The 16,164-nt window shown below is 43.1% G+C and overlaps 1 protein-coding gene across 1 annotated transcript; it reads left to right on the top strand.

Moving 5' to 3' along the window:
* Nucleotides 1-441: 441 nt before the first annotated feature.
* Nucleotides 442-16,044, top strand: LOC135572146 (membrane-bound transcription factor site-2 protease-like). The gene is made up of 5 exons (XM_065019177.1): nt 442-631; nt 11,819-11,967; nt 12,262-12,400; nt 12,484-12,587; nt 15,879-16,044. The coding sequence occupies exons 1-5, from the start codon at nt 557-559 to the stop codon at nt 16,042-16,044; spliced, it is 633 nt and encodes a 210-aa protein (XP_064875249.1). The 5' UTR covers nt 442-556.
* Nucleotides 16,045-16,164: the final 120 nt, after the last annotated feature.

Below are 16,164 nucleotides of genomic sequence, written 5' to 3'. Positions count from 1 at the left end.
ATGTAGGCAAGATATAAACATTTCAGAACAACTACTAGTCGAATAAGACTTGGGAGAGATTAAGAATTTTGACAAATAGATGTATTTATGGACTAATACACTTGAAACAAATAACCAAACCGAAAACTGCAGACATTACTAGTGCCTCCCCCGCGATCAAACCGCCATAAAAATCAAATGGAACGCAGCCTAACGTGATCATTGACAGCTGCCCTGAAGGACACAAATAAAAAATAATGCTTTCTAAGATCAGTGAAATGTTGGCTAAACTGACAACGGAGTGAAGAGCAGCAATTTCAACGATCAAGCAAATCGCACCAATGAAGAACTGAGTGTGTGCGGTTTCACGGGAAGATTTTCGGCACCACACCGGCATTTACCCGGACGATCATTCTACACTTTACTGTCTGACCTTATCGACTGCTCTGGCCTTGCGTCATCGTCCCGGAAGTGACGTCGCACAGTGGGGAAGATGATGAGCTTGTCTGTAACCGTGTAGAGATTGAGTGTGTTATATTTCTTCTCCCCCCTGTATGTGTCTTCTCTTTCTCTCGTCATGATTCCCGTGCCGCTCGTGGTGTGTGTTTTGTGCGGCTGGTGCTTCGTCTATCTAACAGACGTGCTTCTGAAGGTAATGTTACGATCCCGGTGTTGTAATGTTTTACTGACTATATGCTCGCTAACGGTAGTCATTAGATCCGGTCCATCGACCAAGTGCACGACGGATCCGATCTAACGAGATTGTTATGTAATTAACCTGCTGTTATATTTTACTTATACGAGGTAGTTAGCTAGCTAACGTTAACTAACCAGTTCACTATTACGATACGTTTCCATCTGACACAGCAGAATGTGTTACCGGAGATGGTCAACTCCAGTCCTCGGGGGTCAGAGCGGTGTTCCACTTTCCCCACATCCCTAACAAACACAGCTGATGAACTAATTGCATTCTTAACTGAAGATCATGATTCGCTGATTATTAGCTGGGGTTAAAGTGTGACACCAATTAGGCCTCAGAGGACTGGAGTTTTCCCATCCTGGTCTAGACTAGGAGGGGTAAGGCCAGGGGCTAGTTTGGACTCAGGAATGGTGTTGGGGACACTGCTAAATAGGGGCTAGTCGCACCTGCTGGTCAAAATAATTTAGAATAGCCAAATTATTATAAATGACGTCGCACATGCCAGTAGCCTTTTATCTTCTACCAAACCAATCAGGTGGTTGTTCGGGAAAAATAAGCATCGGACGTCATTGATCACGTATTTCTGATAAAGTGATACAAGCATCAGCACACTGTTTCGAATGAAACTGCTTAGCAATGTCGATGCATGCCTCGGAGCTTTGGAAACAACGTAACATTACTACTGTGCTACCAACCTTTTCAGTTGGTTGCACCGTTTCGTTAGCGTTCCATAATGTGCCTCCATACAGAACCAGGCTAATGATGACTAGCCATCTTTTAAATTAGCATGCCCTTGTGTTTATAGTCAAAATAACTATCATGGTGCAAACACACCAAGACAGTCGTGAAGAGGGCACGACAACACCTTTTCCCGCTCAGGAGACTGAAACGGCAGGCGGTACTGGAGCGCCGAGTCTAGGACCAAATGGCTCCTTATCAGCTTCTAGCCATCAGACTGCTGAACAACTAATCAAATGACCACTGGACTATTACATTGACCCCCCCCCCGCCCCCATTTGTTTTGTACACTGCTGCTACTCTCTGTTTATTATCTATGCATAGCCACTTCACCCCTACCTCCATGTACACTGCTGCTACTCTCTGTTTATTATCTATGCATAGCCACTTCACCCCTACCTCCATGTACAAATTACCTCGACTAACCTGAACCCCTGCACATTGGCTCAGTACTGGTACCCCCTGTATATAGCCTCATTACTAACCTGAACCCCTGCACATTGGCTCAGTACTGGTACCCCCTGTATATAGCCTCATTACTAACCTGAACCCCTGCACATTGACTCAGTACTGGTACCCCCTGTATAGAGCCTCATTAATAACCTGAACCCCTGCACATTGACTCAGTACTGGTACCCCCTGTATATAGCCTCATTAATAACCTGAACCACCGCACATTGACTCAGTACCGGTACCCCCTGTATATAGCCTCATTACTAACCTGAACCCCTGCACATTGACTCAGTACTGGTACCCCCTGTATATAGCCTCATTACTAACCTGAACCCCTGCATATTGACTCAGTACTGGTACCCCCTGTATAGAGCCTCGTTATTGTTACGTCATTGTGTTTTCTATAATTTTCTTTAGTTTATCTAGAAAATATTTTCTTAACTCTTTCTTGGGCTTGTCAGTAAGCATTTCATGGTAAAGTCTACACTTGTTGTATTTGGCGCATGTGACAAAGAAAGTTTTAGATTTTTACATAGATTTGGATAGATTTATTGTAGCTGTTAAAGTGCAAAAAGAGACTTAAAATAAAGTACAACATTTATTTATTGCAGATTTCAATGCCATTTGTAATTTTCTGCTAAATCCTCTAGAGGGCAGAATTGGAAAAATCAATACTTGATACCACAGCAAAAAGACTGATTAACCCAAGTTTTTGTCTTCAGGTTTTTTGACCTCAAAATCACTTTCTTTTATGAATTTTTTTATGAATCTTTTTATCCCAAATTTCATGATATCCAATGGGTAGTTACAGTCCTGTAGGGGCTAGGACTATCAGTGCTTACAGGGGCTAGCACGATCGGTGTGCGTACAGGGGCTAGCACGATCGGTGTGCGTACAGGGGCTAGCACGATCGGTGTGCGTACAGGGGCTAGCACGATCGGTGTGCGTACAGGGGCTAGCACGATCGGTGTGCGTACAGGGGCTAGGACGATCGGTGTGCGTACAGGGGCTAGCACGATCGGTGTGCGTACAGGGGCTAGCACGATCGGTGTAAATGGCAGTGGTATGGCCTAAAAATCATATCTACATTTTTTTCAAACATATGGTCGATTCACTGTATATACAGTTGAAGTCGGAAGTTTACATAAACCTTAGCCAAATACATTTAAACTCAGTTTTTCACAATTCCTGACATTTAATCCTAGTAAAAATCCCCTGTTTTAGGACAGTTAGGATCACCTCTTTATTTTAAGAATATAAAATGTCAGAATAACAGTAGAGGATGATTTATTTCAGCTTTTATTTATTTCATCACAGTCCCAGTGGGTCAGAAGTTTACATACACTCAATTAGTATTTGGTAGCATTGCCTTTAAATTGTTTAACTTGGGTCAAACGTTTCAGGTAGCATTCCATAAGCTTCCCACAATAAGTAAGGTGAATTTTGGCCCATACCTCCTGACCGAGCTGGTGTAACTGAGTCAGGTTTGTAGGCCTCCTGGCTCGCACACGCTTTTTCAGTTCTGCCCACAAATGTTCTATGGGATTGAGGTCAGGACTTTGTGATGGCCATTCCAATACCTTGACTTTGTTGTCCTTAAGTCATTTTGACACAACTTTGGAAGTATGCTTGGGGTCATTGTCCATTTGGAAGACCCATTTGCGACCAAGCTTCAACTTCCTGACTGATGTCTTGAGATGTTGCTTCAATATATCCACATCATTTCCTACCTCATGAAGCCATCTATTTTGTGATGTGCACCAGTACCTCCTGCAGCAAAGCACCCCCACAACATGATGCTGCCACCCCCGTGCTTCATGGTTGGGATGGTGTTCGTCGGTTTGCAAGCCTCCCCCTTTTTCCTCTAAACATAACGTTATGGCCAAACGGTTCTATTTTTGTTTCATCAGACCAGAGGACATTTCTCCAAAAAGTACCATCTTTGTCCCCATGTGCAGTTGCAAACCGTAGTCTGGCTTTTTCATAACGGTTTTGGAGCAGTGGCTTCTATCTTGCAGAGTGGCCTCTCAGCTTATGTTGAATTGTTTATTTATTTTTTATAATTTTTTTATTACAAAAAAAACCCAAGGAAGGGTTAACATTAAAGTATTCAAACACTACAGCATCAAGACACTATCAAACACTACAGCATCAAGACACTATCAAACACTACAGCATCAAGACACTATCAAACACTACAGCATCAAGACACTATCAAACACTACAGCATCAAGACACTATCAAACACTACAGCATCAAGACACTATCAAACACTACAGCATCAAGACACTATCAAACACTACAGCATCAAGACACTATCAAACACTACAGCATCAAGACACTATCAAACACTACAGCATCAAGACACTATCAAACACTACAGCATCAAGACACTATCAAACACTACAGCATCAAGACACTATCAAACACTACAGCATCAAGACACTATCAAACACTACAGCATCAAGACACTATCAAACACTACAGCATCAAGACACTATCAAACACTACAGCATCAAGACACTATCAAACACTACAGCATCAAGACACTATCAAACACTACAGCATCAAGACACTATCAAACACTACAGCATCAAGACACTATCAAACACTACAGCATCAAGACACTATCAAACACTACAGCATCAAGACACTATCAAACACTACAGCATCAAGACACTATCAAACACTACAGCATCAAGACACTATCAAACACTACAGCATCAAGACACTATCAAACACTACAGCATCAAGACACTATCAAACACTACAGCATCAAGACACTATCAAACACTACAGCATCAAGACACTATCAAACACTACAGCATCAAGACACTATCAAACACTACAGCATCAAGACACTATCAAACACTACAGCATCAAGACACTATCAAACACTACAGCATCAAGACACTATCAAACACTACAGCATCAAGACACTATCAAACACTACAGCATCAAGACACTATCAAACACTACAGCATCAAGACACTATCAAACACTACAGCATCAACTATCAAACACTACAGCATCAAGACACTATCAAACACTACAGCATCAAGACACTATCAAACACTACAGCATCAAGACACTATCAAACACTACAGCATCAAGACACTATCAAACACTACAGCATCAAGACACTATCAAACACTACAGCATCAAGACACTATCAAACACTACAGCATCAAGACACTATCAAACACTACAGCATCAAGACACTATCAAACACTACAGCATCAAGACACTATCAAACACTACAGCATCAAGACACTATCAAACACTACAGCATCAAGACACTATCAAACACTACAGCATCAAGACACTATCAAACACTACAGCATCAAGACACTATCAAACACTACAGCATCAAGCATCAAGACACTACAGCATCAAACACTACAACATCAAGACACTATCAAACACTACAGCATCAAGACACTATCAAACACTACAGCATCAAGACACTATCAAACACTACAGCATCAAGACACTATCAAACACTACAGCATCAAGACACTATCAAACACTACAGCATCAAGACACTATCAAACACTACAGCATCAAGACACTATCAAACACTACAGCATCAAGACACTATCAAACACTACAGCATCAAGACACTATCAAACACTACAGCATCAAGACACTATCAAACACTACAGCATCAAGACACTATCAAACACTACAGCATCAAGACACTATCAAACACTACAGCATCAAGACACTATCAAACACTACAGCATCAAGAGCATCAAACAAGACACTATCAAACACTACAGCATCAAGACACTATCAAACACTACAGCATCAAGACACTATCAAACACTACAGCATCAAGACACTATCAAACACTACAGCATCAAGACACTATCAAACACTACAGCATCAAGACACTATCAAACACTACAGCATCAAGACACTATCAAACACTACAGCATCAAGACACTATCAAACACTACAGCATCAAGACACTATCAAACACTACAGCATCAAGACACTATCAAACACTACAGCATCAAGACACTATCAAACACTACAGCATCAAGACACTATCAAACACTACAGCATCAAGACACTATCAAACACTACAGCATCAAGACACTATCAAACACTACAGCATCAAGACACTATCAAACACTACAGCATCAAGACACTATCAAACACTACAGCATCAAGACACTATCAAACACTACAGCATCAAGACACTATCAAACACTACAGCATCAAGACACTATCAAACATGAATCAGTCTTTCTGCAACAGAGCCATCCTTATGTGTGTGGGTTCATGATAGTGACATGAAATATGTCAGTTTCCTTTTTCATGATTATCTTGTGAAACCCAAACCCTCCAAGATCCCCCCCCCCCCCACAGTTCCCCAATAGCTGTCCCTCAACCAGTCGAGATCCCTCCCACAGTCCTCCCCGAGGACAATAAAAAATACAATTAATTCCATTCCCCACCCCCAAGAACCCCCCCAGTGCACCAACAACCAAGAGAAGAAACTAAAGAGAAACAAGGAAAAGACAGAAGAAAACAGCAAACAATGCAAAAATAATAAAACAGAATAAATGTAAAACAAAGGACAACTAAAATCATAACAGCAATGCACACAAACATATACAGTAGGCATGTCTAGCACTATGACATGTATGTGTGTGTTCTTGTATGTGTTTATTTGTGTGTATATGCATGTGTACAAACACCTGCACGGCATCAGCCTCAGGCAAACCGGATTAGTTGTACAAACATTGCCACTTAGTGTCATTCAAATGTACTTTTATTGTTTTAGTTAGACTTTCACCCCCCCTTTCTCTTGACCATCATTCTCTCTCACACAGCAACTCCACTCCCACTTGTCTCCAATTCTACATACCAACCCTCAGCTTCCCTCAGCCCATCCCATACCGACCCTCAGCTTCCCTCAGCCCATCCCATACCGACCCTCAGCTTCCCTCCGCCCATCCCATACCAACCCTCAGCTTCCCTCAGCCCATCCCATACCGACCCTCAGCTTCCCTCAGCCCATCCCATACCGACCCTCAGCTTCCCTCAGCCCATCCCATACCAACCCTCAGCTTCCCCCAGCCCATCCCATACCAACCCTCAGCTTCCCTCAGCCCATCCCATACCAACCCTCAGCTTCCCTCAGCACATCCCATCATTCTGTCTCACACAGCAACTCCTACCACTTGTCTCCAATTCTACATACCAACCCTCAGCTTCCCTCCGCCCATCCCATACCAACCCTCAGCTTCCCTCCGCCCATCCCATACCAACCTCAGCTTCCCCTCCGCCCATCCCATACCAACCCTCAGCTTCCCTCCGCCCATCCCATACCAACCCTCAGCTTCCCTCCGCCCATCCCATACCAACCCTCAGCTTCCCTCCGCCCATCCCATACCAACCCTCAGCTTCCCTCCGCCCATCCCATACCAACCCTCAGCTTCCCTCCGCCCATCCCATACCAACCCTCAGCTTCCCTCCGCCCATCCCATACCGACCCTCAGCTTCCCTCCGCCCATCCCATACCGACCCTCAGCTTCCCTCAGCCCATCCCATCTATCTCTGCTGGCCACCCTCTTCGTGTTTCTACGCAACACATGTTTCAACTATGCTATGATATTTACCGTACAATTTCAATCTATCTAATCGAATAGAATCTAGAGTTGAAGATAAAAAAAAATTCTAGGGTCAATTTTAGATCAATGCTATGAATTTTCAGCCATTCCTGAACCTGAGACCAGAGACCAGAAACCAGCTACCTGAGAGCAATACCAAAATAAATGGTCTATTGATTCTGTATCCTCATAACAAAATCTGCAGAGCTTCGATGATTTTATACCACAAATATTCAACATTTTGTTGGCAAGAATTCTAGATCATAATTTTAGCTGAAAAGCACAAAGTCTTGAATCTTGCGTTGTTTTATATATCATCTCATAGGACTCGTTTTACTTTGGATATAAATGCTTTTGTACCTGTTTCCTCCAGCATCTTCACAAGGTCCTTTGTTGCTGTTCTGGGATTGATTTTCACTTTTCGCACCAAAGTACATGTCTCTAGGAGACAGAAAGCATCTCCTTCTTGAGAGGTATGATGGCTGCATGGTCCCATGGTGTTTATACTTGCATACTATCGTTTGTACAGATGAACGTGGTACTTTCAGGCGTTTGGAAATTGCTCCCAAGGATGAACCAGACTTGTGGAGGTCTACAGTTTTCTTTTTGAAGTCTTTGCTGGTTTCTTTTGATTGTCCCATGATGTCAAGCAAAGAGGCACTGAGTTTGAAGGTAGGCCTTGAAATACATCCACAGGTACACCTCCAATTGACTCAAATTATGTCAATTAGCCTATCAGAAGCTTCTAAAGCCATGACATCATTTTCTGGAATTTTCCAAGCTGTTTAAAGGCACAGTCAACTTAGTGTATGTAAACTTCTGACCCACTGGAATTGTGATACAGTGAAATAATCTGTCTGTAAACAATTGTTGGAAAAATGACTTGTGTCATGCACAAAGTAGATGTCCTAACCAACTTGCCAAAACAATAGTTTGTTAACAAGAAATTTGTGGAGTGGTTGAAAAACGAGTCCAACCTAAGTGTATGTAAACATCCAACTTCAACTGTATTGTGTGTGTGTGTGTGTTCTCTATATAAGCTTAGTTGTACAATTTAAGGTGAAATACACTGCACTTCAAACGGGCCTTGTGAATTTATACCTAGGCTAAATTTAGTATAAACCTTCCACCACCATAAGAACCATTTGATCATTTTAATTATTTTATCAAAATAGTTTACCTGTTTTTTTTTGTTGCAATAGACAGACATGAAAGTGTCTATCTATGAAAATGACTTTTTTTGCACATCATTTTATGCACATCTACTACTAATGACCAACATCTTGTAGCAATTATTATAGAAAATGAACCATGGTCTCATAAACAAGTCTCTCAAACACAAGCCCACGTGTTAGTGATTAGCCAGCTAGTCTTTGTATTTAAAGTCTTGCTTAATAGCAAGTTAGAACAGTTGAATTGTTATGAACCCTTCTGTCCATCTCCAACTGTTTGAACAGAATCCAGTCCACTTTGTTCAAATGTTCAAATCAAGTGGCCTTATTTTTCACAATGAGAAGAACTTGCCAATTCCTTATATAATTGTTTCATGGTTATTGCACATTTATAAAACTAGACAGCTGGTAATACAGTCTTTGGGTAAAATGCTTCTAGCGGTACATGTTACCATAATGCCGCGTTCGACAAACTGAGCATTAATTTTCCATATTCAATGTTGGTTCTAATGTGGTCTGTTCTGTGTGCGATTTGAGGAGTTGAGATGTCTCTGGTTCTAATAGTGTCTGTTCTGTGTGTGATTTGAGGAGTTGAGATGTCTCTGGTTCTAATGGGGTCTGTTCTGTGTGCGATTTGAGGAGTTGAGATGTCTCTGGTTCTAATGGGGTCTGTTCTGTGTGCGATTTGAGGAGTTGAGATGTCTGGTTCTAATAGTGTCTGCTCTGTGTGCGATTTGAGGAGTTGAGATGTCTCTGGTTCTAATGGGGTCTGTTCTGTGTGCGATTTGAGGAGTTGAGATGTCTCTGGTTCTAATGGGGTCTGTTCTGTGTGCGATTTGAGGAGTTGAGATGTCTGGTTCTAATAGTGTCTGCTCTGTGTGCGATTTGAGGAGTTGAGATGTCTCTGGTTCTAATGGGGTCTGTTCTGTGTGCGATTTGAGGAGTAAAGACGTAAATAGGGTATAGTTAGGAAGGTTTTCTCCTCTATTACAGTAAAATAATGTTTTGATGTCCATAAGACCGATTCTGTTGGACCAAAGCTAAAATGCAAGTACGGAGTTCAAACCGCTTGTCTGAGAGACAGTGCTCTTATCTTTGTTGTTGAGTGGGAGGGGCTTGGGGTGTGGGGGGGGGGGAGGGGCTTGGTGTGTGTGTAAATGAGAGAGTGCAGAGTCACAGCAGGAGTGCAGGAGACAGACCAAAAAGACAACATAAGAACAAGCGGACATAAACGCTCATAAGACTCTTTCGTATCGTCCAAAATCCCTAAAGATTGGAAAGCTCCCCTAATCAAAGGAGGTGACACTCTAGACCCAAACTGTTTTTTTGACCTATATACATCTTGCCCTGCCTCTCGAAAGTCTTCGAAAGCCAAGTTAATAAACAGATCACTGACCATTTTGAATCCCACCGTACCTTCTCCTCTGTGCAATCTGGTTTCCGAGCCGGTCACGGGTGCACCTCAGCCACGCTCAAGGTACTAAACGATATCATAACCGCCATCGATAAAAGACAGTACTGTGAAGCCGTCTTCATCGACCTGGCCAAGGCTTTCGACTCTGTCAATCACCGTATTCTTATCGGCAGACTCAATAGCCTTGGTTTCTCAAATGACTGCCTCGCCAGGTTCACTAACTACTTCTCAGATAGAGTTCAGTGTGTCAAATTGAAGGGCCTGTTGTCCGGACCTCTGGCAGTCTCTCTGGGGGTGCCACAGGGTTCAATTCTTGGGCCGACTCTTTTCTCTGTATATATTAATGATATCGCTCTTGCTGCGGGTGATTCCCTGATCCACCTCTACGCAGACGACACCATTCTGTATACATCTGGCCCTTCTTTGGACACTGTTAACTTACCTCCAAACGAGCTTTAATGCCATAAAACACTAATTCTGTGGCCTCCAACTGCTCTTAAACTATAGTAAAACCAAATACATGCTTTTCAACCGTTCACTGCCCACACCCGCCCGCCCGACTAGCATCACTTCCCTGGACGGTTCTGAATATGTGGACAACTACAAATACCTAGGTGTCTGTTTAGACTGTAAATTCTCCTTCCAGACTCATATTAAACATCTCCAATCCTAAATTAAATCTAAAATCGGCTTTCTATTTCGCAACAAAGCCTCCTTCCCTCACGCCGCCAAACTTACCCTAGTAAAACTGACTATCCTACCGATCTTCGACTTCGGCGATGTCATCTACAAAATAGCTTCCAACACTCTACTCAGCAAACTGGATGCAGTCTATCACAATGCCATCCGTTTTTTTTACCAAAGCCCCTTATACCACCCACCCACGACCTGTACGCTCTAGTCGGCTGGCCCTCCCTACATATTAGGCGCCAGACCCAGTGGCTCCAGATCATCTATAAATCTATGTAAGTCTATGCTAGGTAAAGCTCCGCCTTATCTCAGCTCACTGGTCACGATAACAACACCCACCCGTAGTCCAGCAGGTATATCTCACTGGTCATCCCCAAAGCCAACACCTCCTTTGGCCGCCTTTCCTTCCAGTTCTCTGCTGCCAGTGACTGGAACGAATTGCATATATCGCTGAAGCTGGAGAATTATATTTCCCTCACTAACTTTAAACATCAGCTATCTGAGCAGCTAACCGATCGCTGCAGCTGTACATAGTCCATCTGTAAATAGCCCACCCAATTTACCTACCTCATCCCCATGCTGTTTTTATTTGATTTTATTTGATTTTATTTTCTGGTCTTTTGCACACCAGTATTTCTACTTGCACATCATCTGCTCATTTATCACTCCAGTGTTAATCTGCTAAATTGTAATTACTTTGCTACTATGGCTTATTTATTGCCTACCTCCTCACGCCATTTGCACACACTGTATATAGACTTAATTTTGTTTCTATTGTGTTATTGATTGTATGCTTGTTTATTCCATGTGTAACACTGTGTTTGTTGCACTGCTTTGCTTTATCTTGGCCTTGTAAATGAGAACTTGTTCTCAACTTGCTTACCTGGTTAAATAAAGGTGAAATAAAAAAATTTATAGAACAAAACCTTCATTCTTGGGATACTGGTATTTGGAATATTGTGCTAAAACATACATTTGAATGAATCAAATGTATTTGATATGTGTGTCGGGGCAGAGGTAACACGTCCTCTCTCCTCCTCTCCCTCAGTTGTCTGAGTCATATGGTCATTGTTATGAGATGTGGCTAGGGTCAAAGGGTCTGTCTCTCTCTCCGTTCCACATCCGCTGGCAGACCTCCCTCTTCAACCGCCTCTTCTCACGCTGCGCTCGCATCAACCCACACGCCCTCTACCTCTGGTAAGACCTGACCTCTGATCCTTGACCTCTGATCCTTGGCCTCTAACCCTCACGCACACTACCTATGATAAGACCTGACCCTTAACCCACATGCCCTCTTCCTCTGGTAAGACCTGACCTCTAACCCTTGTCCTCTAACCCTCACACACTCTCCCTCTGGTAAGACCTGACCTCTGACCCTTAACCCTCATGCCCTCTACCTCTCTGGTAAGACCTGACTTCTTATCCCTGACCCCTCTTAACCCTAATTCCCTCGGTTCCTGGTTCCACAATTGTGTGTGTGTGTGTGTGTAGGTTTACCAGTGGTCTAGTGTTTGGGCTGGTGTCTATGTGTGGTTCGGTGGTGCTGCTAATTAGAACCCTGCAGCAGACTGTCCATCAGATGACATCAGACCACCCTCAGGGAGCCAATCAACAAACACTACAGGTGGTGGTACGTACAAAGAATGTGTGTGTGTGTGTGTGCGTGTGTGTGTGTGTGTGTGTGTCTGTGTACTGACTGCTGTGTGTGTGCAGGTCCCAGGTATAAACCTGCCAGTCAGCCAGCTGGCCTACTTCTTCTCTGCTTTGCTGGTCAGTGGGGTCATACACGAACTGGGCCATGCCGTGGCAGCAATAAGGTAAGATGTATCACACACACACACACACACACTAACTGGGACCTGCTGTGACTGAACTGAGCCACTAACTGGACCATGCTGTAACTGAACTGAGTCACTAACTGGACCATGCTGTAACTGAACTGAGTCACTAACTGGACCATGCTGTAACTGAACTGAGTCACTAACTGGACCATGCTGTAACTGAACTGAGTCACTAACTGGACCATGCTGTAACTGAACTGAGTCACTAACTGGACCATGCTGTAACTGAATTGAGTGAGTCACTAACTGGACCATGCTGTAACTGAACTGAGTCACTAACTGGACCATGCTGTAACTGAACTGAGTCACTAACTCTGACCATGCTGTAACTGAACTGAGTCACTAACTCTGACCATGCTGTAACTGAACTGAGTCACTAACTGGACCATGCTGTAACTGAACTGAGTCACTAACTGGACCATGCTGTAACTGAACTGAGTCACTAACTGGACCATGCTGTAACTGAACTGAGTCACTAACTCTGACCATGCTGTAACTGAACTGAGTCACTAACTCTGACCATGCTGTAACTGAACTGAGTCACTAACTGGACCATGCTGTAACTGAACTGAGTCACTAACTGGACCATGCTGTAACTGAACTGAGTCACTAACTGGACCATGCTGTAACTGAACTGAGTCACTAACTCTGACCATGCTGTAACTGAATTGAGTGAGTCACTAACTGAACCATGCTGTAACTGAACTGAGTCACTAACTGGATCATGCTGTAACTGAACTGAGTCACTAACTGGACCATGCTGTAACTGAACTGAGTCACTAACTCTGACCATGCTGTAACTGAACTGAGTCACTAACTGGACCATGCTGTAACTGAACTGAGTCATGTTAGCAATTGGATATGTAGATGGGTGAGCCGGTCAAGGATCGATTCAGACTAAGTGATACATTTTATGACAAGTAAACAGTTTATTCAGAGTGAAAATATGTAGTACAACGTAAATACGGCTCTTCCGTTAGTTCGTGTGGAACGGCAGGCAGAGAGAGCGTAAACAGTCAGCACAGCTCTTATATACGTCACAGAAAGTAGGTTGACCCTAGGAAGATCGGATCTCCGGATTGGTTCAGCTGGTTGTAGTCTGTAGTCTTCCGCCATTGGCTCAGTTGTCTGTCCGTCATCGTAGGAGCTTCTTCGGGCACACAGTGTTCGGTTAAAAAAGGGAGATTATGTGTGTAATGTGGGAGCTATCCTGTAGGGGACCCCACAGGCTTTACTGTGAAAATACGTTGCTATGTGTTGTCTCAGTTATAACAATGCAATAGCCATGTATTTAGCAGTAGGTTGGTCTCCTGCATAATAGCAATTCTTTACAGTCACTAACTCTGACCATGCTGTAACTGAACTGAGTCACTAACTGGACCATGCTGTAACTGAACTGAGTGAGTCGCTAACTGGACCATGCTGTAACTGAACTGAGTCACTAACTGGATCATGCTGTAACTGAACTGAGTCACTAACTGGACCATGCTGTAACTGAACTGAGTCACTAACTGGATCATGCTGTAACTGAACTGAGTGAGTCACTAACTGGACCATGCTGTAACTGAACTGAGTCACTAACTGGACCATGCTGTAACTGAACTGAGTCACTAACTCTGACCATGCTGTAACTGAACTGAGTCACTAACTGGACCATGCTGTAACTGAACTGAGTCACTAACTCTGACCATGCTGTAACTGAACTGAGTCACTAACTGGATCATGCTGTAACTGAACTGAGTCACTAACTCTGACCATGCTGTAACTGAACTGAGTCACTAACTGGACCATGCTGTAACTGAACTGAGTCACTAACTGGACCATGCTGTAACTGAACTGAGTCACTAACTCTGACCATGCTGTAACTGAACTGAGTCACTAACTCTGACCATGCTGTAACTGAACTGAGTCACTAACTGGATCATGCTGTAACTGAACTGAGTCACTAACTCTGACCATGCTGTAACTGAACTGAGTCACTAACTCTGACCATGCTGTAACTGAACTGAGTCACTAACTCTGACCATGCTGTAACTGAACTGAGTCACTAACTGAACCATGCTGTAACTGAACTGAGTCACTAACTGAACCATGCTGTAACTGAACTGAGTCACTAACTGAACCATGCTGTAACTGAACTGAGTCACTAACTGGACCATGCTGTAACTGAACTGAGTCACTAACTGGACCATGCTGTAACTGAACTGAGTCACTAACTCTGACCATGCTGTAACTGAACTGAGTCACTAACTGGACCATGCTGTAACTGAACTGAGTCACTAACTGGACCATGCTGTAACTGAACTGAGTCACTAACTGGACCATGCTGTAACTGAACTGAGTCACTAACTGGACCATGCTGTAACTGAACTGAGTCACTAACTGGACCATGCTGTAACTGAACTGAGTCACTAACTGGATCATGCTGTAACTGAACTAAGTCACTAACTCTGACCATGCTGTAACTGAACTGAGTCACTAACTGGACCATGCTGTAACTGAACTGAGTCACTAACTGGATCATGCTGTAACTGAACTGAGTCACTAACTGGACCATGCTGTAACTGAACTGAGTCACTAACTCTGACCATGCTGTAACTGAACTGAGTCACTAACTGGATCATGCTGTAACTGAACTGAGTCACTAACTGGACCATGCTGTAACTGAACTGAGTCACTAACTCTGACCATGCTGTAACTGAACTGAGTCACTAACTCTGACCATGCTGTAACTGAACTGAGTCACTAACTGGACCATGCTGTAACTGAACTGAGTCACTAACTGGACCATGCTGTAACTGAACTGAGTCACTAACTGGACCATGCTGTAACTGAACTGAGTCACTAACTGGACCATGCTGTAACTGAACTGAGTCACTAACTGGACCATGCTGTAACTGAACTGAGTCACTAACTGGACCATGCTGTAACTGAACTGAGATAAAAACAAATATGCACCAGACTACAAGGATTAAGTTAATTTGAGATTAAAGTCCATTTTACTTCACGTAGCTTCACATAGCAAATAAAAGAATTCAAATGTTTAAGAATATTTTTTTTTTGCGATTGAACTTTCACCTCCTCATCGTCGTTGTGTAGTACGGGAGCTCTGAGAAAACAAATATTTTATTTCTTCAAAAAACACAAAATACCTCCTTTTAGAAATGTAAACATTCTCAGTATTGTGATGCAGGTTTTTAGATGTTGTACACATGAAGAAATGGAACCTTTAAAATAGTGTGTGTGTGTGTGTGTGTGTGTGTGTAGGGAGCAGGTACGTGTGAATGGTTTCGGTGTGTTTGTGTTCGTGGTGTATCCCGGAGCTTTCGTAGATCTCTTCACCACACATCTCAACCTCATCTCACCTGCCCAACAGCTACGCATCTTCTGTGCAGGTAAGATTCTCACACATTCAGACACACATCTCAACTAAGAGAGGTCCTCTAACCAGAACATCGTCCGTTGTTTTCTGTTCATGTTGAATCAAATCTGTTCAAACACTTGGCAGGTAATCACTAAGATACCACTCTCTAACGGTGAACACGTTTTAACT

Source organism: Oncorhynchus nerka, linkage group LG6 (assembly GCF_034236695.1).
Source record: "Oncorhynchus nerka isolate Pitt River linkage group LG6, Oner_Uvic_2.0, whole genome shotgun sequence".
NCBI classification, from domain to species: domain Eukaryota; kingdom Metazoa; phylum Chordata; class Actinopteri; order Salmoniformes; family Salmonidae; genus Oncorhynchus; species Oncorhynchus nerka.
Note: the sequence above shows the minus strand (reverse complement) of the source record. Positions and strands in the feature narration are given on the sequence as shown.

Excerpts from the sequence above, each read along its gene's own strand:
- LOC135572146 (XM_065019177.1), top strand. The coding sequence starts at position 557 with ATGATTCCCGTGCCGCTCGTGGTGTGTGTTTTGTGCGGCTGGTGCTTC. Across the intron at positions 632-11,818 it reads TAACAGACGTGCTTCTGAAG|TTGTCTGAGTCATATGGTCA; the intron begins GTAATGTTACGA and ends CCTCTCCCTCAG. Across the intron at positions 11,968-12,261 it reads CCACACGCCCTCTACCTCTG|GTTTACCAGTGGTCTAGTGT; the intron begins GTAAGACCTGAC and ends GTGTGTGTGTAG.